Source organism: Oncorhynchus mykiss, chromosome 4 (genome assembly GCF_057628025.1).
Source record: "Oncorhynchus mykiss isolate SJ-2025 chromosome 4, ASM5762802v1, whole genome shotgun sequence".
NCBI classification, from domain to species: Eukaryota; Metazoa; Chordata; class Actinopteri; order Salmoniformes; family Salmonidae; genus Oncorhynchus; species Oncorhynchus mykiss.
In genome coordinates this window covers 8,275,001-8,300,394 of record NC_143025.1, presented here as the reverse complement: position 1 = coordinate 8,300,394, position 25,394 = coordinate 8,275,001, and the positions used below count along the sequence as shown (strand labels likewise).

General features: G+C 46.8%; 1 protein-coding gene across 21 annotated transcripts in view; it reads right to left on the bottom strand.

Annotated features, from left to right (window-relative positions):
* The window catches only part of LOC110522713 (tight junction protein 1), a 179,497-nt gene that overhangs the window by 29,245 nt on the left and 124,858 nt on the right, over positions 1-25,394 (bottom strand). For all 21 annotated transcript variants that reach the window (XM_036969348.2, XM_090231029.1, XM_090231030.1 and 18 more), the window contains 9 exons: positions 24,055-24,199; positions 14,850-14,989; positions 14,166-14,271; positions 11,695-11,845; positions 7,928-8,036; positions 7,419-7,638; positions 2,232-2,416; positions 731-826; positions 244-326 (listed from right to left, as the gene is read on the bottom strand). In XM_036969348.2, the coding sequence (XP_036825243.2) occupies positions 244-326; positions 731-826; positions 2,232-2,416; positions 7,419-7,638; positions 7,928-8,036; positions 11,695-11,845; positions 14,166-14,271; positions 14,850-14,989; positions 24,055-24,199 (1,235 nt within the window). The remainder of the gene's footprint in view (positions 1-243; positions 327-730; positions 827-2,231; positions 2,417-7,418; positions 7,639-7,927; positions 8,037-11,694; positions 11,846-14,165; positions 14,272-14,849; positions 14,990-24,054; positions 24,200-25,394) is intronic.

The following is a 25,394-nucleotide window of genomic DNA, read 5'->3' as shown; positions in this document are numbered from 1 at the left end:
TTGACGTTCCTTTTAAGCGCCTAGTGGAGCAGTGGGCCTCAAACAGACTGTCATCGCCAGTGAATCCTGTTCTTGGCTGTTCTCTGTGCATCGTCAGTGGACAAAGGCTACATTTGAAATAGTCATTCTGACCGCACCACAAAAATGATCTAAAACCGTACATCACCAAACCCACAACAGTTTTACAATCAGAAAACTCTGTCCTATTAAAATGAGCGACTGTATGTTTAAAAGAAAACTCACTCTGTCGATGATCTGCTTGATGGTGTGGAGACGGATGATTCCTGAACTACGCTGGTCTGTCCCTGCGTCTCTAGGTTCACTCTCTGGAACACATGGGGAAGGAACAGTTTCATCGTTCTACAATCAAACTGTTAAACAGAATTCAGGAATCTTCAGAGCATTTGCATGTCATTCCGATACGCTGTGTACTCATTTGCATGTCATTCCGATACGCTGTGTACTCATTTGCATGTCATTCCGATACGCTGTGTACTCATTTGCATGTCATTCTGATACGCTGTGTTACTCATTTGCATGTCATTCTGATACGCTGTGTTACTCATTTGCATGTCATTCCGATACGCTGTGTTACTCATTTGCATGTCATTCTGATACGCTGTGTTACTCATTTGCATGTCATTCTGATACGCTGTGTTACTCATTTGCATGTCATTCTGATACGCTGTGTTACTCATTTGCATGTCATTCGGATCGCTGTGTTACTCACTTGCAAGTTCAAACAGATCAGGCTCCTCCCGGGAGATTTTCTCTCGTGCCACGTCTGCGATGGGTCCAAATACCACCACAGGTCTGAGGAAACCAGCTGGACAAAGGAACAGAGGACAGACTGAGAGGATGGTGTATCAGTAGTGTTCCATCCTACCCTAAAGGTCATCAGAGGACAGACTGGTGTATCAGTAGTGTTCCATCCTACCCTAAAGGTCATCAGAGGACAGACTGGTGTATCAGTAGTGTTCCATCCTACCCTAAAGGTCATCAGAGGACAGACTGGTGTATCAGTAGTGTTCCATCCTACCCTAAAGGTCATCAGAGGACAGACTGAGAGGATGGTGTATCAGTAGTGTTCCATCCTACCCTAAAGGTCATCAGAGGACAGACTGGTGTATCAGTAGTGTTCCATCCTACCCTAAAGGTCATCAGAGGACAGACTGGTGTATCAGTAGTGTTCCATCCTACCCTAAAGGTCATCAGAGGACAGACTGAGAGGATGGTGTATCAGTAGTGTTCCATCCTACCCTAAAGGTCATCAGAGGACAGACTGAGAGGATGGTGTATCAGTAGTGTTCCATCCTACCCTAAAGGTCTTCAGAGGACAGACTGAGAGGAGTGTTCCATCCTACCCTAAAGGTCATCAGAGTACAGACTGGTGTATCAGTAGTGTTCCATCCTACCCTAAAGGTAATCAGAGGACAGACTGGTGTATCAGTGTTCCATCCTACCCTAAAGGTCATCAGAGGACAGACTGAGAGGATGGTGTATCAGTAGTGTTCCATCCTACCCTAAAGGTCATCAGAGGACAGACTGAGAGGATGGTGTATCAGTAGTGTTCCATCCTACCCTAAAGGTCATCAGAGGACAGACTGAGAGGAGTGTTCCATCCTACCCTAAAGGTCATCAGAGGACAGACTGGTGTATCAGTGTTCCATCCTACCCTACCATAAGGTTCTTGGCTCTATATAGCCAGTGATCTAGTATAACCTTTCCAACTTTCTTATTTACTGAGAAATAGAAAACGTTGGTGGTGCTTTAAGACATATGAAAACGGTGCCATGTTCTCCTTTAAATAAAACGCTCCAAACATCACTATTAGACAACGAGTCAGAGACAGACAGAGGGGTTAGGGAGGAGGGGCTAGGGAGGAGGGGCTAGGGGGGAGGAAGGGCTAGCAAGGAGTTAGGGAAGAGTGAGGGAGGGGCTAGGGAGGAGGAGAGAGGGAGGAGGGGCTAGGGAGGAGGAGTTAGGGAGGAGGGGCTAGTGAGGAGTGGCTAGAGAGGGGCTAGCGAGGAGGGGTTAGGGAGGAGGGGCTAGAGGGGCGAGCGAGGAGGGGCTAGGGAGGAGGTGCAAGGGAGGTGGGGCTAGCGAGGAGGGGCTAGCGAGGAGGAGTTGAGGAGGAGTTAGGGAGGAGGGGTTAGGGAGGAGGGGTTAAGGAGGAGTTAGGGAGGAGGGGGTAAGGAGGAGGGGCCACTATCAGAGTTGTCGGTCCTCACCCTCTCTCAGCACCACCCTCTCGTAAGCGGGGAACTTGGTCTGTACGGGCTGGGCTGACAGGTCCTCTCTGCTTTTCCTCAGGTTCCTCTTGGAGCTCCTCAGGCCCCTGAACCTCCAGAAGTCTGCCCTGTCGCCCCCTGCTGTCTTAGGGAGGGTGTACTGCATGCTGGACAGCTGCTCTGCTCTGGAGACACCAGAGAACATTTGTTATATTATACTTTTCTCCGTAACAGAGAATGAGATGTCGCTCTCTGTAAAACCAGGACGGAGGTCTAGTCTATTGAGATGTAGCTCTCTGTAAAAACCAGGATGGAGGTCTAGTCTATTGAGATGTCGCTCTCTGTAAAACCAGGACGGAGGTCTAGTCTATTGAGATGTAGCTCTCTGTAAAAACCAGGATGGAGGTCTAGTCTATTGAGATGTCGCTCTCTGTAAAACCAGGACGGAGGTCTAGTCTATTGAGATGTAGCTCTCTGTAAAAACCAGGATGGAGGTCTAGTCTATTGAGATGTCGCTCTCTGTAAAACCAGGATGGAGGTCTAGTCTATTGAGATGTCGCTCTCTGTAAAAACCAGGATGGAGGTCTAGTCTATTGAGATGTCGCTCTCTGTAAAACCAGGACGGAGGTCTAGTCTATTGAGATGTAGCTCTCTGTAAAAACCAGGATGGAGGTCTAGTCTATTGAGATGTCGCTCTCTGTAAAACCAGGATGGAGGTCTAGTCTATTGAGATGTCGCTCTCTGTAAAAACCAGGATGGAGGTCTAGTCTATTGAGATGTCGCTCTCTGTAAAACCAGGATGGAGGTCTAGTCTATTGAGATGTCGCTCTCTGTAAAACCAGGATGGAGGTCTAGTCTATTGAGATGTCGCTCTCTGTAAAACCAGGATGGAGGTCTAGTCTATTGAGATGTCGCTCTCTGTAAAACCAGGACGGAGGTCTAGTCTATTGAGATGTAGCTCTCTGTAAAAACCAGGATGGAGGTCTAGTCTATTGAGATGTCGCTCTCTGTAAAACCAGGATGGAGGTCTAGTCTATTGAGATGTCGCTCTCTGTAAAAACCAGGATGGAGGTCTAGTCTATTGAGATGTCGCTCTCTGTAAAACCAGGATGGAGGTCTAGTCTATTGAGATGTCGCTCTCTGTAAAACCAGGATGGAGGTCTAGTCTATTGAGATGTCGCTCTCTGTAAAAACCAGGATGGAGGTCTAGTCTATTGAGATGTCGCTCTCTGTAAAACCCGGATGGAGGTCTAGTCTATTGAGATGTCGCTCTCTGTAAAACCAGGATGGAGGTCTAGTCTATTGAGATGTCGCTCTCTGTAAAACCAGGATGAAGGTCTAGTCTATTGAGATGTCGCTCTCTGTAAAAACCAGGATGGAGGTCTAGTCTATTGAGATGTCGCTCTCTGTAAAACCAGGATGGAGGTCTAGTCTATTGAGATGTAGCTCTCTGTAAAACCCGGATGAAGGTCTAGTCTATTGAGATGTCGCTCTCTGTAAAACCCGGATGGAGGTCTAGTCTATTGAGATGTCGCTCTCTGTAAAACCAGGATGGAGGTCTAGTCTATTGAGATGTCGCTCTCTGTAAAACCAGGATGGAGGTCTAGTCTATTGAGATGTCGCTCTCTGTAAAACCCGGATGGAGGTCTAGTCTATTGAGATGTCGCTCTCTGTAAAACCCGGATGGAGGTCTAGTCTATTGAGATGTCGCTCTCTGTAAAACCCGGATGAAGGTCTAGTCTATTGAGATGTAGCTCTCTGTAAAACCCGGATGGAGGTCTAGTCTATTGAGATGTCGCTCTCTATAAAACCCGGATGGAGGTCTAGTCTATTGAGATGTCGCTCTCTGTAAAACCCGGATGAAGGTCTAGTCTATTTCTATCTTTACTGGGGCTCTCTCATGCCGTCCCTGGAGGAGGTGCGTCACCTGAGTGGGTTGAGTCACTGATGTGGTCATCCTGTCTGGGTTGGCGCCCCCCCCCCCCCCCCCCCCTTAAGTTGTGCCGTGGCGGAGGTCTTGTGGGCTATACTCAGCCTTGTCTCAGGATGGTAAGTTGGTGGTTGAAGATATCCCTCTAGTGGTGTGGGGGCTGTGCTTTGGCAAAGTGGGTGGGGTTATATCCTTCCTGTTTGGCCCTGTCCGGGGGTGTCCTCGGAGTGGGCCACAGTGTCTCCTGACCCCTCCTGTCTCAGCCTCCAGTATTTATGCTGCAGTAGTTTATGTGTCGGGGGGCTAGGGTCAGTTTGTTATATCTGGAGTACTTCTCCTGTCCTATTCGGTGTCCTGTGTGAATCTAAGTGTGCGTTCTCTAATTCTCTCCTTCTCTCTTTCTCTCTCTCGGAGGACCTGAGCCCTAGGACCATGCCCCAGGACTACCTGACATGATGACTCCTTGCTGTCCCCAGTCCACCTGGCTGTGCTGCTGCTCCAGTTTCAACTGTTCTGCCTTGTTGTTGTTCGACCATGCTGATCATTTATGAACATTTGAACATCTTGGCCATGTTCTGTTGTGATCTCCACCCGGCACAGCCAGAAGAGGACTGGCCATCCCATCCCACATATGCTCTCTCTAATTCTCTCTTTCTTTCTCTCTCTCGGAGGACCTGAGCCCTAGGACCATGCCCCAGGAATACCTGACATGATGACTCCTTGCTGTCCCCAGTCCACCTGACTGTGCTGCTGCTCCAGTTTCAACTATTCTGCCTTATTATTATTCGACCATGCTGGTCATTTATGAACATTTGAACATCTTGACCATGTTTTGTTATAATCTCCACCCGGCACAGCCAGAAGAGGACTGGCCACCCCACATAGCCTGGTTCCTCTCTAGGTTTCTTCCTAGGTTTTGGCCTTTCTAGGGAGTTTTTCCTAGCCACCGTGCTTCTTAACCTGCATTGCTTGCTGTTTGGGGTTTTAGGCTGGGTTTCTGTACAGCACTTTGAGATATCAGCTGATGTACGAAGGGCTATATAAAATAAATTTGATTGATTGATTGATTGATTGATTGATTGATATTGAGATGTAGCTCTCTGTAAAACCCGGATGGAGGTTTAGTCTATTGAGATGTCGCTCTCTGTAAAACCCGGATGGAGGTCTAGTCTATTGAGATGTCACTCTCTGTAAAACCAGGATGGAGGTCTAGTCTATTGAGATGTCGCTCTCTGTAAAACCCGGATGGAGGTCTAGTCTATTGAGATGTCGCTCTCTGTAAAACCAGGATGAAGGTCTAGTCTATTGAGATGTCGCTCTCTGTAAAACCAGGATGGAGGTCTAGTCTATTGAGATGTAGCTCTCTGTAAAACCAGGATGAAGGTCTAGTCTATTGAGATGTCACTCTCTGTAAAACCAGGACTGAGGTCTAGTCTATTGAGATGTCGCTCTCTGTAAAACCCGGACGGAGGTCTAGTCTATTGAGATGTCGCTCTCTGTAAAACCAGAATGGAGGTCTAGTCTATTGAGATGTAGCTCTCTGTAAAACCAGGATGGAGGTCTAGTCTATTGAGATGTAGCTCTCTGTAAAACCCGGATGGAGGTCTAGTCTATTGAGATGTCGCTCTCTGTAAAACCCGGATGGAGGTCTAGTCTATTGAGATGTAGCTCTCTGTAAAACCCGGATGGAGGTCTAGTCTATTGAGATGTCGCTCTCTGTAAAACCAGGATGGAGGTCTAGTCTATTGAGATGTCGCTCTCTGTAAAACCCGGATGGAGGTCTAGTCTATTGAGATGTCGCTCTCTGTAAAACCCGGATGGAGGTCTAGTCTATTGAGATGTCGCTCTCTGTAAAAACCAGGATGGAGGTCTAGTCTATTGAGATGTCGCTCTCTGTAAAACCAGGATGGAGGTCTAGTCTATTGAGATGTAGCTCTCTGTAAAACCAGGATGGAGGTCTAGTCTATTGAGATGTCGCTCTCTGTAAAACCAGGATGGAGGTCTAGTCTATTGAGATGTCGCTCTCTGTAAAACCCGGATGGAGGTCTAGTCTATTGAGATGTCGCTCTCTGTAAAACCAGGATGGAGGTCAATTGAGATGTTTGTGAAAAATATTAGAATTTTTGGCATCATCAAAATCACCCGTGCTTGAGTTTCTTTTCTACTCAGAAGAATGAGAGGGACAGACAGAGCTCTTAGTAGAGACACCTCTAAAGGGCTTTGATGTGTCCGTGACACTGTCCAGGAAACTTGGCATGGCTAACGTTAATACTGTCAACAGAGGCACTTACATGGCAATGATAATCATATCAAATGTGGTTAAAGCTATGAGAGCACAACGTGACATTAACATTGTTATGATAAATTGTGACCAGTGCGAAATCTTGTTCCACTATTATTTTAATGTATTTATATGATTGTCTTAACCAGGGAAGTTATATGGAACACGTTCTCTTTTCAAATAAACAAACTGACTTCTGTGATACAAACACCTAGAGGAGCCAAATGGGTAGGATCGAAGAAGAGGACAGAATAGCAGAAGGAGAAGAGGACAGAATAGCAGGAGGAGGAGAGGACAGAATAGCAGAAGGAGAAGAGGACAAAATAGCAGAAGGAGAAGAGGACAGAATAGCAGAAGGAGAAGAGGACAGAATAGCAGAAGAGGACAGAAAAGCAGAAGGAGAAGAGGACAGAATAGCAGAAGGAGAAGAGGACAGAATAGCAGAAGAAGAAGACAGAATAGCAGAAGAAGAAGAGGACAGAATAGCAGAAGAAGAAGAGGACAGAATAGCAGAAGAAGAGGACAGAATAGCAGAAGAAGAGGACAGAAAAGCAGAAGAAGAGGACAGAATAGCAGAAGAAGAGGACAGAATGGCAGAAGAAGAGGACAGAATAGCAGAAGAAGAGGACAGAATGGCAGAAGAAGAGGACAGAATAGCAGAAGAAGAGGACAGAATGGCAGAAGAAGAGGACAGAATAGCAGAAGAAGAGGACAGAATGGCAGAAGAAGAGGACAGAATAGCAGAAGAAGAGGACAGAATAGCTGGAGGAGGAGACAGAATGGCAGAAGAAGAGGACAGAATGGCAGAAGAAGAGGACAGAATAGCAGAAGAAGAGGACAGAATGGCAGAAGAAGAGGACAGAATAGCAGAAGAAGAGGACAGAATAGCAGAAGAAGAGGACAGAATGGCAGAAGAAGAGGACAGAATAGCAGAAGAAGAGGACAGAATAGCAGAAGAAAAGAGTGTCATCATCACCTGTTCTTGTTAGGTATGATGCCTCTCTCCACCTCCTGATGGTTCTTGCCGATGCGGATGGCCAGCCAGGAGCCCAGCTTGCCGTTGTACAGGGTGTCCACCACCCTGAACACCTCTCCCTTGTTGAAGCTCAGGCCGTACGGAGACTCCTTCTCATACTCAAAGTGGGTCCGAATGTAGAACGAGTCGCCCACATCAGACTCCACGATTCGCCGGTACACTGGAGCCAAACACAGACAGAGTCAGAGGGAGGAGAAGAAGTCCAATACAAATACATATCTGGTAACCTGGTTCAACCAGTCCCAATTCACTTCCTTTACCTTGACCCTAATATACTGAGATTGCAGATCTGTAAAGTGGAAGCAATATGGTGGAAGCTTCACCCCTAAACTGATCATACCTATCCAGACCCTTCAGAGTGGGGGGGTGGGGGGGGGTGGGGGGGTGAGTGAAGGGGAACCAGCTCAGTTTATTTTCCATCCAGTTCCCTCTCGTCCTCCTGCACTCACCATCCTTCTTCTTCTGGGCCAGGATGGTGACCTCTTCACCTTTAGGGAGGTCGAGGAGAAACAGCACCGCCTCTTCTCGGATGATATTAGCAAAATCCACATTATTAACCTGGGAAAAACAGGGAGCTGTACGGTTATTCTTTTCATTCGTTTAACGTTTTTTTTTTTTTTTGTGGATATTTGTATCAAAGAGATGAATAGGATGAAAGTAAGTAGATATTTTCAATGTGTTGTTGTTGTTGTAGAATCTATATTTGATAACGGATGATACCACCACAAACACAGCCGCCTCCTTGTTTATCCTGTTGACTATGTGTCCTTGGAAGCCATCGTGGACAACTAAGAAGTGTTGGATGAATTTTCACTGGTGACCTGGGAAAAGGTTATGGGTTCAACTCCCCCGCAGGGATCACATACACTTACTAAATGTAGGCACTGACAGAACTGACATACAGCTGAAGTTGGAAGTTTACATACACCTTACCCAAATACACTTAAACTTTTACATTTAAACTTTTCACAATTGCTGACATTTAATCCCAGTCAAAATTCCCTGTTTTAGGTCAGTTAGAATCACCACTTTATTTTAAGAATGTGAAACGTCAGAATAATAGTAGAGAGAATGATTTATTTCAGCTTTTATTTCTTTCATCACATTCCCAGTGGGTCAGAAGTTTACATACACTCAATTAGTATTTGGTAGCATTGCCTTTAAATTGTTAAACTTGGGTCAAACGTTTCGGGTAGCCTTCCACAAGCTTCCCACAATAAGTTGGGAGAACTTTGGCCCATTCCTCCTGACAGAGCTGCTGTAACTGAGTCTGGTTTGTAGGCCTCCTTGCTCGCACACGCTTTTTCAGTTCTGCCCACACATTTTCTATAGGATTGAGGTCAGGGCTTTGTGATGGCCACTCCAATACCTTGACTTTATTGTCCTCAAGCCATCTTGCCACAACATTGGAAGTATGCTTGGGGTCATTGTCCATTTGGAAGACCCATTTGCGACCAAGCTTTAACTTCCTGACTGATGTCTTGAGATGTTGCTTCAATATATCCACATGATTTTCCCTTCCCATGATGCCATCTATTTTGTGAAGTGCACCAGTCCCTCCTGCAGCAAAGCACCCCCACAACATTACGCTGCCACCCCAGTGCTTCACGTTTGGGATGGTGTTCTTCGGCTTGCAAGCTTCTCCCTTTTTCCTCCAAACATAATGATGGTCATTATGGCTAAACAGTTCAATTTTTGTTTCATCAGACCAGAGGACAAAGTACGATCTTTGTCCACATGTGCAGTTGCAAACCATAGTCTGGCTTTTTTATGGCAGTTTTGGAGCAGTGGCTTCTTTCTTGCTGAGCGGCCTTTCAGGTTATGTCGATATAGGACTCGTTTTACTGTGGATATAGATACTTTTGTACCTGTTTCCTCCAGTCTCTTCACAAGGTCCTTTGCTGTTGTTCACAATGTCTGCACTTTTCTCACCAAATACATTCATCTCTTCTTCCTGAGCGGTATGACAGCTATGTGGTCCCATGGTGTTTATAGTTGCGTACTATTGTTTGTGCAGATGAGCGTGATACCTTCAGGCGTTTGGAAATTGCTCCCAAAGATGAAACAGACTTGTGGATGTCTACAATTATTTTTCTGAGGTCTTGGTTGATTTCTTTTGATTTTCCCATGATGTCAAGCAAAGAGGCACTGAGTTTGAAGGTAGGCCTTGAAATACATCCACAGGTACACCTCCAATTGACTCAAACAATGTCAATTAGCCTATCAGAAGCTTCTAAAGTCATGACATAATTTTCTGGAATTTTCCAAGCTGTTTAAAGGCACATTCAATTTGGTGTATGTAAACTTCTGACCCACTGGCATTGTGATACAGTGAATTATAAGAGAAATAATCTGTCTGTAAACAATAGTTGGAAAAATGACTTGTGTCATGCACAAAGTAGATGTCCTAACCGACTTGCCAAAACTATAGTTTGTTAACAAGAAATTTGTGGAGTGGTTGAAAAACGAGTTTTAATGACTCCAACCTAAGTGTATGTAAACATCCGACTTCACCTGTATATTACACATGTCAGCTGTGGTTAATGGTGCTGATGGTCTACATGTCTAAATGTTTATACAACATCAGCATTTTAAAACAGATTCTCCGGTACTTTTGTATAGTTTTTAGCCAGTAGTTCTGAAAGTAGTGCTCACGAGCCAAAAGTGGTCCCCCAAAATGGTGTACTACGTCACATCATGTGCACCATGTCATTTCTCTCTCTCACAAGCTGAAGCTCATTGGTGGAAATCAAATTACTCAGGGGCTGACTAATTGAGGGGATTTGCTGGCTAATTGAGGTAAGACAGTAATTCTGATCATAGATGATGCATGCATGACACATCCAGCCCAAAACGAGATTTAAAAAAAATACTTAGCAGTTGCCAAAGTTCTGGAGCATGTCTTTACACCTCTAAAATGTTTACATAACATCCTTTAGCGTCACCCCCGGCGACGACAACCCTGACAGAGTTTTACTGCACTCTAAACTAAAATCCACACCATTACTAAGACCCACGCATTACACATTTACGCTCGCAGAGAGACGAGGAGGAGGCGGAATGTAAACAGAAAAAGATATACAGCTCGGAGGGAGGAAGAGAAATGGGACAAACCGAGATAGAAAGGAAAACAGTTTTTAGTAGTGATGCCGGTTGCTAGGAGACAGACTCCAAAGGAGCAGGAATGTTAGAGCAGCCGGGTTTAAAAAACGTTAATAAATCACAGAAGAGAAGCTTTTGGATACGTCCCCTATGGGCCCTGGTCACAACTTGTGCACTATGCAGAGAAAAGGCTGTCATTTGGGACTCAGACATTGAGATACAGACCAAGGTCCTGTGAAAACACGGCTACCGTTACAGACACTGTTAACCACGTTGTAAAAAAACAACCACAAACACTGAATAGAGTGTAGCATCTTGTTGTTGTTGTTTAGGCGGCCATTTTACTGTGGTATTCCCTGTAGCATCTTGTTGTTGTTGTTTAGGCGGCCATTTTACTGTGGTATTCCCTGTAGCATCTTGTTGTTGTTGTTTAGGCGGCCATTTTACTGTGGTATTCCCTGTAGCATCTTGTTGTTGTTGTTTAGGCGGCCATTTTACTGTGGTATTCCCTGAAGCATCTTGTTGTTGTTGTTTAGGCGGCCATTTTACTGTGGTATCCCCTGTAGCATCTTGTTGTTTAGGCGGCCATTTTACTGTGGTATCCTCTGTAGCATCTTGTTGTTGTTTAGGCGGCCATTTTACTGTGGTATCCCCTGTAGCATCTTGTTGTTGTTGTTTAGGTGGCCATTTTGCGTTGGTATCCCTTGTCGCATCTTGTTGTTGTTGTTTAGGTGGCCATTTTACTGTGGTATCCCCTGCAGCATCTTGTTGTTTTCGGCGGCCATTTTACTGTGTTAACACGTATTTGCTAGTATATGCAACATCACCCTTTCTTCTTCAATTCCAGTGGCAACTAAAATGGGATTTCTGTGCAATGAAATTCAGTAGCTGCTAGCATTGATTAAATTTGTGTAGGCATTCACTTACACGTTAGGCTACACAGCATGTCATTTTGATGAGGATCATTTTAACACAGCAAACGATTTTATCCTATGCAATTTACAGTACAGTGAGTGCAACTGCATACATTATGGATGTGATCCCTGTGGAAATTGAACCGACAACCTTCGTGTTGCTGTAGTGAGTGTGTAGTTGCTGCTGTATCGTGTCTCACCCTGAGAATTTGATCCCCCTCCTCCAGACCCTCCTTAGCTGCTGGGCTATCCTCCAGGACTCCTGCTACAAAGATGCCCACATCGTTCCCCCCTGCCAGCCTCAGACCCACACTCTCCCCCTTCTTAAACTTCACCAGCTTCATACTTGGCCTAGGGAGAGAGGGGACAGGGTGGGATGGGGGGGATAGGAGACAGGGTGGGATGGGGGGGATAGGAGACAGGGTGGGATGGGGGGGATAGGAGACAGGGTGGGATGGGGGGGATAGGAGACAGGGTGGGATGGGGGAGAGAGGAACCAGGGTGGGATGGGGGGATAGGAGACAGGGTGGGATGGGGGAGAGAGGAACCAGGGTGGGATGGGGGGGGGGATAGGAGACAGGGTGGGATGGGGGGGATAGGAGACAGGGTGGGATGGGGGGGATAGGAGACAGGGTGGGATGGGGGAGAGAGGAACCAGGGTGGGATGGGGGAGAGAGGAACCAGGGTGGGATGGGGGGGGGGGGAGACAGGGTGGGATGGGGGAGAGAGGAACCAGGGTGGGATGGGGGGGGGGGGGGAGACAGGGTGGGATGGGGGAGAGAGGAGACAGGGTGGGATGGGGGAGAGAGGAACCAGGGTGGGATGGGGGAGAGAGGAGACAGGGTGGGATGGGGGAGAGAGGAACCAGGGTGGGATGGGGGAGAGAGGAGACAGGGTGGGATGGGGGAGAGAGGAACCAGGGTGGGATGGGGGAGAGAGGAGACAGGGTGGGATGGGGGAGAGAGGAACCAGGGTGGGATGGGGGAGAGAGGAACCAGGGTGGGATGGGGGAGAGAGGAACCAGGGTGGGATGGGGGGGAGGGGGGAGACAGGGTGGGATGGGGGGGATAGGAGACAGGGTGGGATGGGGGGGAGAGGAGACAGGGTGGGATGGGGGGGATAGGAGACAGGGTGGGATGGGGGGGATAGGAGACAGGGTGGGATGGGGGGGATAGGAGACAGGGTGGGATGGGGGAGAGAGGAACCAGGGTGGGATGGGGGAGAGAGGAACCAGGGTGGGATGGGGGAGAGAGGGGACAGGGTGGGATGGGGGAGAGAGGAACCAGGGTGGGATGGGGGAGAGAGGAGACAGGGTGGGATGGGGGGGATAGGAGACAGGGTGGGATGGGGGGGGGGGGGAGGGGGGAGAGAGGGGACAGGGTGGGATGGGGGAGAGAGGGGACAGGGTGGGATGGGGGAGAGAGGAACCAGGGTGGGATGGGGGGGATAGGAGACAGGGTGGGATGGGGGGGATAGGAGACAGGGTGGGATGGGGGAGAGAGGAACCAGGGTGGGATGGGGGAGAGAGGAGACAGGGTGGGATGGGGGTGGGTAGACAGACAGTTAAAAAACCACTCTGTGATATTTATGTTTTTGGAAATAAGGAGCGTCACCCATAGAAATATACTTTCTAGAATGGCTATTCCCATTCAAGTCAGTGGTCTGATGGGCTTTGTCCCTTCTAGAAATTCTAATTCTATGATGTCACCTGCCAAAGATCAGTGAAGTTTAAACGTTATATAGTCATGGCTGGTCATGGCTCACATCAACACTAGAGGTCGACCGATTATGATTTTTCAACGCCAATACCGATTATTGGAGGACCAAAAAAAGCCGCTAACCGATTAATCTGACTATTTTTATTTATTTATTTGTAATAATGACAATTACAACAATACTGAATGAACACTTATTTTAACTTAACATAATACATCAATAAAATCAATTTAGCCTCAAGTAGATAATGAAACATGTTTCAATTTGGTTTAAATAATGCAAAAACAAAGTGGCATCTAAACAGCTTCTACCCCCCCAAGCCATAAGACTCCTGAACACCTAATCAAATGGCTAACCAGACTATTTGCATTGCCCCCCCCCCCTACCCCCCTTTAGCATTGGCCTCCCCCTCGTAGGATACTGTTAGAGACTTGTGAACAGATACTTCAACATATCGTAGGATACTTTTAGACTTCTACATACCGTAGGATGCTGGTAGATACTTCTACATACCGTAGGATACTGTCAGAGACAGGTGAACAGATACTTCTACATACCGTAGGATACTGTTAGACTGGTGAACAGATACTTCTACATACCGTAGGATGCTGGTAGATACTTCTACATACCGTAGGATACTGTCAGAGACTGGTGAACAGATACTTCTACATACCGTAGGATGCTGTTAGACTGGTGAACAGATACTTCAATATACCGTAGGATGCTGTTAGACTGGTGAACAGATACTTCTACATACCGTAGGATACTGTTAGACTGGTGAACAGATACTTCTACATACCGTAGGATACTGTTAGACTTCAACATACCGTAGGATACTGTCAGAGACTGGTGAACAGATACTTCTACATACCGTAGGATGCTGTTAGACTGGTGAACAGATACTTCTACATACCGTAGGATGATGTTAGACTGGTGAACAGATACTTCTACATACCGTAGGATGCTGTCATCATGGGCAGCGCTGGGCACAGGGGCATCAGCAGGGCTGACTGGCAGGTCCACGTCAGGCTGGCCTGGCTGGGCATATACTGGCTTGGGTTCTGAGGAAAAACACGCACGCACACACAGACAGAGAGAGTGAGAGAGAGAGAGATAATATCAACTGCACTATTCATACAAGAGGATGTACTGATACCTCTCAACACACAGACCATGAGGCAAATCCTCAAGGAACAAAATGTGTGCATACACTCTCTCACACACGGAAGCACACGAACACACAGCCACACAGAGACACTCAGTTGGCTGCAGGGCAGTAGGGGGAACGTCAGAGTCCATCAACTCACACTACAGTCTAAATACAGGCTGCAGCCTCAACCAAGCTCAGCTCAGCTCAGCTCAGCTCAGCTCAGCACAGCTCAGCCCAGCTCAGCACAGCTCAGCTCAGCTCAGCACAGCTCAGCCCAGCTCAGCGTCTAGATCTCATCATGGTAGCTGGGCTCAAACATTTGTACATGTTAAGTGTATTGCTCAAGGGCACAAAGGCAGTAGGCATCTAGCGTAGCTAAAATCCACAGAAATTGTATCCTGTTGGACTTGGGATTCAACCCTGCGACCTTCTGGTTGAACTATCTAACATTTAGGTTACCGGTTAAGGTTAGTGGTTAGTTGTTCTGACCTGGTAGAGGAGGGACCGGTTTCTCTTCCCTGGTGACAGACTTCTCCAGGGGTTTGGGCAGGGCAGGAGCCTCCTCCGCTAGCTTGGGTGGCACCGCTGTCGGCTTCGAGATCCTCTCCTCCTCCTCACGACTTCTGTGACTGGTGACAAAAAAAAAAGGTATTTTAAATTTGTTTTTATTTCATACATTTGGTCCAAAGCGATTTACAGCACAGGAAGTGCATACATTTGATCCAAAGCGATTTACAGCACAGGAAGTGCATACATTTTCAATATGTGCAAGTGATCCGTGTAGGAATTGAACCCAGAAACCATACATCTGGCCTTCTTAGTGCCAAGCTCTTATCAACAGACCCTCAAAGAACCAGGGATGTGGTACAATTCAACAAACACTGTATATCGATACATACGCAGAACTGGTTTGAGCCTCTGCCCTCTGACACATATGCTAAGTGGTTAGGGCTAGTTACATGCTAAGTGTTCAGGGCTAGTTACATGCTAAGTGTTCAGGGCTAGTTACATGCTAAGTGGTGAGTGCTAGTTACATGCCAAGTGGTTAGTGCTAGTTACATGCCAAGTATTTATGGCTAGTTACATGCTAAGTGGTGAGTGCTAGTTATATGCTAAGTGGTTAGGGCTAGTTATATGCTAAGTGGTGAGTGCTAGTTACATGCTAAGTGGTGAGTGCTAGTTATATGCTAAGTGGTTAGTGCTAGTTATATGCTAAGTGGTTAGGGCTAGTTACATGCTAAGTGGTTAGTGCTAGTTACATGCTAAGTGGTGAGTGCTAGTTACATGCCAAGTGGTTAGTGCTAGTTACATGCCAAGTATTTATGGCTAGTTACATGCTAAGTGGTGAGTGCTAGTTATATGCTAAGTGGTTAGGGCTAGTTATATGCTAAGTGGTGAGTGCTAGTTACATGCTAAGTGGTTAGGGCTAGTTACATGCTAAGTGGTGAGTGCTAGTTACATGCTAAGTGGTTAGGGCTAGTTATATGCTAAGTGGTTAGTGCTAGTTATATGCTAAGTGGTTAGGGCTAGTTACATGCTAAGTGGTTAGTGCTAGTTACATGCTAAGTGGTTAGTGCTAGATACAGTGCATTCGGAAAGTATTCAGACCCCTTGACTTTTTCCACATTTTATTACGCTACAGCCTTATTCTAAAATGGATTAAATAGTTTTTCCCCCTTCATCAATCTACACACAATACTCCATAATGACAAAGCATAAACAGGTTTTTGCAAATGTATTAAAAATGAACTAAGTATTCAGACCCTTTACTCAGTACTTTGTTGAAACACCTTTGGCAGCAGTTCCAAACGTCTTCCATTTAAGAATGACGGAGGCCACTGTGTTCTCAGGGACCTTCAATGCTGAAGAAATGTTTTGGTACCCTTCCCCAGATCTGTGTTACGACACAATCCTGTCTCGGAGCTCTACGGACAATTCTTACAACCTCACGGCTTGGTTTTTACTCTGACATGCACTGTCAACTGTGGGACCTTATATATACACGGGTGTGTGCCTTTCCAAAGCATGTCCAATCAATTGAATTTACCACAGGTGGACTCCAATCAAGTTGTAGAAACATCAAGGATGATCAATGGAAACAGGATGCACCTCATAGCAAAATGGTCTGAATACTTATGTAAATAAGCTATCTGGGTTTTCTTTGGCAATTATTTTCTTCTAAAAACCTATTTTCACTTTGTCATGATGGGGTATTGTGATGTCATGACGGGGTATTGTGATGTCATGACGGGGTATTGTGATGTCATGACGGGGTATTGTGATGTCATGATGGGGTATTGTGATGTCATGATGGGGTATTGTGATGTCATGATGGGGTATTGTGATGTCATTATGGGGTATTGTGTGTAGATTGATGAGGAAAAACATGTATTTAATCCATTTAATCGAATAAGGCTGTAACGTACCAAAACGTGGAAAGAGAGAGAGAGAGAGAGAATTCTGTGTACGCTAGGTGCACTTCACTGTGTGCCTCTGGCCAAGAACCAGGAAAGGTTGGACTTAAAACAAACACACACTACTAACACCGAGGTCACAATAAATCATCCAAAACGGCAACAAATATATAACCTGGTCCAAGAGCTGTTTGTACTGTCTTGCCAACTCTGATGGTCATTGCCATGCCAAATACAAACAAGTTATGCAATGCCCATAAGAGTTGGCTATAGAACACATTCAATGACCATAAGAGTTGGCTATAGAACACATTTAATGACCATAAGAGTTGGCTATAGAACACATTTAAAAACACAATATGCAGAAATAGCTCAGCCATTTTCCTAGTTGCTAAAATTCTAAATAGTTTGCATCAAAACAAGCAGGTACGGTGCAAAGAATGATTGTATAATCTAAACCACTCTGAACTATATTTTCCATAACCCCCCCCCCCCCCAGCTGTTTGAAGCTGGTGTACAAAACTGAAATAGCACAAATAGAACAGATCTACCTCTTGTTAGCCTGGCTTTCAATGAGAATGACAGATCTATATCACACGCTAGCTGTCCTGCAGGGTACTGTGGTTGGGAAACAGAGCAGAGGCCTGGTAAGCGGTGCTAGCTGTCTTGTAGGGCAGGAGTCAGCAGGGGTCGTCAGGGGTCAACAGGGGAGTCATTGCATACCGTAGAAAGCTATTTATAACTTGTTAGAAATATCCAGATCAACTAGCCCATGTCAGCTAATTGTTTTAATGCTAACGTTTTTTTAGCTAGGTTTTTAAGGGCATAGATTTTGTAGTAATGTTCGAGGTCACTCAAATAATCACATGAACACACATTAGACATGGCAAAATGTATTGAATTGCAAGAAAATTAGCTTTAAAACTGCAAAAATTGTATCTGCACCTCATGGCAAAATGTGTAGAACTGCAGAAAATAAGCTTAAGAACTTTCTAGATTTTCTCTCTGTCAACAGGAGGGGTGTGAACAGTGTGTGTCATGAATAGGGCTGTGGCGGTCATGAAATTTTGTCAGCATCATCAAGCAAATAACTGTCGGTCTCACGGTAATTGACTGTTAATGAACACAAACACGTTTAGCATCTCCTGGCTTCCACACACAGCCTACAAGCCACTGATGCAGACCTTTTAAAACATCTACATGTTTAAAAGTCTAATAAATCCATGTAATATAGCTGACACCATCACAATACATCCATAATTTATTTTAGACAGCTCTAAAGAAACATGATATGAAGAAAATGTAGGCTATTTCAGAAGGACAGAATAGCCTACTCTGAGTTGTCCTAATGTTAGGTCCTGATCTGGCTATGCCATATGGCTGTGGGCTACACTAGTTCATTTAGCACACAAGATTTGCTTAGAATTCCATGGCATTATTTTATAATATGGAGAATAAAATTGAACAAAGCTGAATAAAATAGAAAGGATATTTTCTCCAAACGATTTGAGGGAGTGCGGACAAGCGGCTATTCTGATTGGTAGACAAAGAAACCGGTACTTCTATTTGTTTCATTTAGATGTATTAATGCAACTGTAGTTGTTTTACAAACATTGGGGCGAAATGTTCTGATTGTTAATTCATTCCAAGGCGGCATGACGCGACTCGACTGACGATTTAAAAAAAGTTGTGTGAAAGGCATGATCTCTGATTTGTTTTGTTTTTTTTGCGAAAGGCTGTACACACTACATCAGTCTCTCATTCACAATTTGACAAGCACTTGATAATGCCTCGAATTTCCCGGCTGCATCCCCTTTGTGTGGCCGTAATCCCCCTAAAAAAAAAATATCCATACCTTTTGAGGCCAGTGGCCATCGGGCTGAACATAGTTCCCTTCTCCAAGCCCCTCATCACATGACTGGCACAACTACAACTCTACTGGCAAACCACTGCCTATTGACAGGACAGGGGGAAGTGAGTGTGTGTGAGCACCTAAAAACACACACACACACACACACCCACAGGGTTTTTCCTGGATCAAAATGGGGTTTAGGTGGTGGGGGTGGCCAATTTAGAGGCCCTCTTCTTCTTGGCATCAGAGACAAAATTGTGCTGTTTTGAAACAAACTTTCTGAAATTCCTCTCGTCCCATCGCTGCGACTACCATACGGACTCGGGAGAGGCGAAGGTCGAGAGCCACGCGTCCCCCAAAACACAACCCTAACCAAGCAGCACTGCTCCTTGACACACAGCTCGCTTAACCCGGTAAGCCAGCCGCACCAACGTGTTGAGGAAACACTGTACAACACTGCCAAAGGAGTCGCTAGAACGCGAGGGAACAAGGACATCCCTGCCGGCCAGACCCTCCCCTAACGACACTAGGCCAATTGTGCGTCGCCTCATGGGTCTCCCGGTCACGGCCGGCTGCAGCACAGCCCGGGATCAAACCCGGATCTATAGTGACACCGCTGTGCCACTCGGGAGGCTATTTTTTTTAGTTTTTCCATGTATGAATCTGTTTTTCAATGCGTTTCTATGGGCTAATAGCAGTAAGGTCAAATTCAATGGTTCATCAAATAATTTTTGTTACAGCTAAAGGTGTCCTTAAAACAATCCCCCTCCCCAACCTTGAACTCTAGGGCAGGGGTATTCAACTCTGACCCTACGAGGTCCAGAGGCTCCTGCTTTTCTGTTCTACCTGGTGTCCCAGGTCTAAAATCAGTCCCTGATTAGAGGGGAACAGCGAAAAAGCGCAGTGGAACTGGCTTCAAGGACCAGATTTGAGTTTGAGGTTTCTAGTCTAGCTGTTTGAAGCTACTTTCTTGCAATTCTACACATTTTGCCATCTGAGTGACTCATTATAACAAAAACAAATCATTGCCCCATGCCATTTTTTAAAATGTTGTTTAAAATCTTGTTTAGATCGCTTTAAGTTTACACTGAACATGTTTTACCAGTGCAATTTTTTTCTCTAAAATAAATAAATCATCATAATGTTGTTTTAACATCCGCTAAACATGTGACCAATATTTAAAAAAAATAAAAAAAACACACTAAAAAACACACACACACACACACACACACACACACACACACACACACACACACACACACACACACACACACACACACACACACACACACACACACACACACGTAACCGTGAAGGAATGAGTCTGCTCAATCAGGCTGGAGACAGGAAAAACAGATTTATTCAACACATCCTGAAAGAACCTTTCACTGCCAACTGATCTCCTGCGACTGACTGGGGGGGAAAAAAAATAGGTCATTCACAGATCAGCTAGATAAATCTATCTGCCCTAATCTCTCCTCTGTGTCAATAACTTAACATAACTATCTGATCTCAATCTCCTTTAAATGCTACACAGCCAAAAATCACTGCTGCCTTGTTTTCTCTCATCACCAATGAGCTTTGAAAGAGATGAACATTTCCTGGTATTTGTGTTTTAATCCGCACACACACACACACACACACACACACACACACACACACACACACACACACACACACACACACACACACACACACACACACACATACACACATACACACATACACACGCGATATTTACAGTGAGTAACAGCATGTTATTAGCCCACTGTTAGAAGGCGTAGTCTCTCTTCATCTTCCACACAGATCATGTGACTCCACTTCCACAGGCTGTGTCCTGTGTGACTGACACTACATCCACAGGCTGTGTCCTGTGTGACTCTGACACTACATCCACGGGCTGTGTTCTGTGTGACTGACACTACATCCACAGGCTGTGTTCTATGTGACTGACATCCACAGGCTGTGTTCTGTGTGACTGACACTGCATCCACAGGCTGTGTCCTGTGTGACTGACACTACATCCACAGACTGTGTCCTGTGTGACTGACACTACATCCACAGGCTGTGTTCTGTGTGACTGACACTACATCCACAGGCTGTGTTCTGTGTGACTTACACTACATCCACAGGCTGTGTTCTGTGTGACTGACATCCACAGGCTGTGTCCTGTGTGACTGACACTACATCCACAGACTGTGTTCTGTGTGACTGACACTACATACACAGACTGTGTCCTGTGTGACTGACACTACAACCACAGACTGTGTTCTGTGTGACTCTGACACTACATCCACTGGCTGTGTTCTGTGTGACTGACACTACATCCACAGACTGTTCTGTGTGACTGACACTACATCCACAGGCTGTGTCCTGTGTGACTGACATCCACAGGCTGTGTGCTGTGTGACTGACACTACATCCACAGGCTGTGTCCTGTGTGACTGACACTACATCCACAGGCTGTGTTCTGTGTGACTGACACTACATCCACAGGCTGTGTTCTGTGTGACTGACACTACATCCACAGGCTGTGTTCTGTGTGACTGACATCCACAGGCTGTGTCCTGTGTGACTGACACTACATCCACAGACTGTGTTCTGTGTGACTGACACTGCATCCACAGGCTGTGTCCTGTGTGACTGACACTACATCCACAGACTGTGTCCTGTGTGACTGACACTACATCCACAGACTGTCCCCCTACTGGAGCCCTGAGCCAAAACAAGAGCTGACACTCAATAACGGATGCACAGCATGTACATTAAACACACTATCCAACAGTGAGTGTCTGTCCTTGAAGCTAAATTAATACTGCACCGTTTGACAGTGTAAAGCCATGCTAACTGAGCACTGATTTCCTGATATCAGCATCAATGTCAAACATAAAAGGGCACATCTAGGATTCATAAAACATTGATCCAATTCAAAAACACACCAGGGACACACACACACACACACACACATACACACAATTATAGCCAAGAGTATTCAGGGCACAGATGTAATCTTTATGGTTTAGTGGTCCTAAGTAATCCTTATCGGTAGGAAGGGGAGAAATATAGGGGTATTTTGAATTAATCTACATCAACATGGGGTAACTAACTACCCATTTACTAATGTTCTCTATGTCTACATTTATTCAATATAAGTACAGTGGGGCTCATACACAGCGGGGCTCTACACAGTGGGGCTCATACACAGTGGAGCTCTACACAGTGGGGCTCATACACAGTGGGGCTCATACACAGTGGGGCTCATACACAGCGGGGCTCATACACAGCGGGGCTCATACACAGCGGGGCTCATACACAGCGGGGCTCTACACAGTGGGGCTCATACACAGTGGGGCTCTACACAGTGGGGCTCATACACAGTGGGACTCATACACAGCGGGGCTCTACACAGTGGGGCTCTACACAGTGGGAACTCATACACAGTGGGACTCATACACAGCGGGGCTCTACACAGTGGGGCTCATACACAGCGGGGCTCATACACAGTGGGGCTCTACACAGTGGGGCTCTACACAGCGGGGATCTACACAGCGGGGCTCTACACAGTGGGGCTCTACACAGCGGGGCTCTACACAGTGGGGCTCTACACAGTGGGGCTCTACACAGCAGGGCTCATACACAGTGGGGCTCTACACAGTGGGGCTCTACACAGCGGGACTCATACACAGTGGGGCTCTACACAGTGGGGCTCATACACAGTGGAGCTCATACACAGTGGGGCTCTACACAGTGGGGCTCATACACAGCGGGGCTCATACACAGTGGGGCTCTACACAGTGGGGCTCATACACAGTGGGGCTCATACACAGCGGGGCTCTACACAGCGGGGCTCTACACAGCGGGGCTCTACACAGTGGGGCTCTACACAGTGGGGCTCTACACAGTGGGGCTCTACACAGCGGGGCTCTACACAGTGGGGCTCTACACAGTGGGGCTCTACACAGTGGGGCTCTACACAGTGGGGCTCTACACAGTGGGGATCTACACAGCGGGGCTCTACACAGCGGGGCTCATACACAGCGGGGCTCATACACAGCGGGGACCTACACAGTGGGGCTCTACACAGTGGGGATCTACACAGCGGGGCTCTACACAGCGGGGCTCATACACAGTGGGGCTCTACACAGTGGGGCTCTACACAGCGGGGCTCATACACAGCGGGGCTCTACACAGCGGGGCTCATACACAGCGGGGCTCTACACAGTGGGGCTCTACACAGTGGGGCTCTACACAGCGGGGCTCATACACAGCGGGGCTCTACACAGCGGGGCTCTACACAGTGGGGCTCTACACAGCGGGGCTCATACACAGCGGGGCTCATACACAGCGGGGCTCTACACAGTGGGGCTCTACACAGCGGGGCTCATACACAGCGGGGCTCTACACAGCGGGGCTCTACACAGCGGGGCTCTACACAGCGGGACTCTACACAGCGGGACTCATACACAGTGGGACTCTACACAGTGGGACTCTACACAGCGGGGCTCTACACAGTGGGGCTCTACACAGTGGGACTCTACACAGCGGGGCTCTACACAGTGGGGCTCTACACAGCGGGGCTCTACACAGTGGGGCTCTACACAGTGGGACTCTACACAGTGGGGCTCTACACAGTGGGACTCTACACAGTGGGGCTCTACACAGTGGGACTCTACACAGTGGGACTCTACACAGTGGGACTCTACACAGCGGGGCTCTACACAGTGGGGCTCTACACAGCGGGGCTCTACACAGCGGGGCTCTACACAGTGGGACTCTACACAGTGGGGCTCTACACAGTGGGGCTCTACACAGTGGGGCTCTACACAGTGGGGCTCTACACAGTGGGGCTCTACACAGTGGGGCTCTACACAGCGGGGCTCTACACAGCGGGGCTCTACACAGCGGGGCTCTACACAGCGGGGCTCCTAGGGAACGGGGTGTCCAACTTACGGTATTCTCCAACTGAAGAGTCTTTGTTAAGTGGGCAAAAAAACAGGAAAATAAAGACACTTAACAAACCCTTCAAAACATCTACAGTTCCAGCGAGTCAAAACGGTTTGAAATGCAGTTCGTATTGGAGGTCAGTTACGGGTCGTAAAGACGACATTTCAACTAGCTTTGCCCACTGCGTGAGAATTGCAAAAAAACTCAAAGGCTGCCTTTTACACAGGCAGCCAATCCTGATATTCTGCTAAAATGATTGGCAAAAGATCTGATCTGATTGGTCATAAGACCAATTAGTGGTAAAATATCTGTTCTGATTGGTCATAAGACCAATTAGTGGTAAAAGATCTGTTCTGATTGGTCATAAGACCAATTAGTGGTAAAAGATCTGTTCTGATTGGTCATAAGTGTAAAAAGATCAGTATTCGGCTGCCTGCGAGCCTTTGAGTTTGACTGTGTCGCAGCCAGGTGGTGTGGCGTTTACCTGCCGTTGCTGATCTGTGGAGGGGAGTGTCTGGAGTGGTCGGAGGGATCAGATCGCCTGTCAGGGGAGCGGGACCGGCCCCTACGATGTCTGTCGTGGGATCGGTTGGAATGGTCGGACGCCACCGAATGGATATCTGAAATGTCTGTTGTTCAAAACACACACGCACACACACACACACACACACACACACACACACACACCATATTCAACTACATAATGTACACTGGAGAAGAAAAAAAATGAAAAACACAACATGCAACAATTTCAAAGAGTTACAGTTCATATAACAAAATGTGTCAATTTAAATACATTCATTAGGCCCTAATCTATGGATTTCACAAGACTGGGAACACAGACATTGGTCACAGACCTTAAAAAAAAAAAAAAAGTAGTGGTGAAGATCAGAGAACCAGTCAGTATCTGGTGTGACCATTTCCCTCATGCAGCACAACACATCTCCTTCACATTAGAGTTGATCAGGCTGTTGGTTGTGGCCTGTGGAATGTTGTCCCCACTCCACTTCAATGGCTGGAACTGGAACACGCTGTCGTACACGTCGATCCAGAGCATCCCAAACATGCTCAATGGGTGACATGTCTGGTGAGTATGCAGACCATGGAAGAACTGGCACATTTTCAGCTTCCAGGAATTATGTACAGATCCTTGTGACATGGAGCCGTGCATTATCATGCTGAAACATGAGGTGATGGAGGCGGATGAATGGGCCAATGGGCCAACAGAGTGCTCCATGGTGGGGGCAGCAATAAGCTACAGACAGCAAAAACAATTACATTTTATTGATGGCAATTTGAATGTACAGAGATGCCGTGACGTTGACGTCAGCAAACCGCTCGCCTACACAACGCCATACACTGTCTGCCATCTGCCCGATACAGTTGAAACCGGGATTCATCCGTGAAGAGCACACTTCTCCAGGGCTACCTGCCACCTCTACACTCTAACCACTAGGCTACCTGCCACCTCTACACTCTAACCACTAGGCTACCTGCCACCTCTACACTCTAACCACTAGACTACCCTGCCACCTCTACACTCTAACCACTAGACTACATGCCACCTCTACACTCTAACCACTAGGCTACCTGCCACCCTCTAACCACTAGGCTACCTGCCACCTCTACACTCTAACCACTAGGCTACCTGCCACCTCTACACTCTAACCACTAGGCAACCTGCCACCTCTACACTCTAACCACTAGGCTACCTGCCACCTCTACACTCTAACCACTAGGCTACCTGCCACCTCTACACTCTAACCACTAGGCTACCTGCCACCTCTACACTCTAACCACTAGACTACCTGCCACCTCTACACT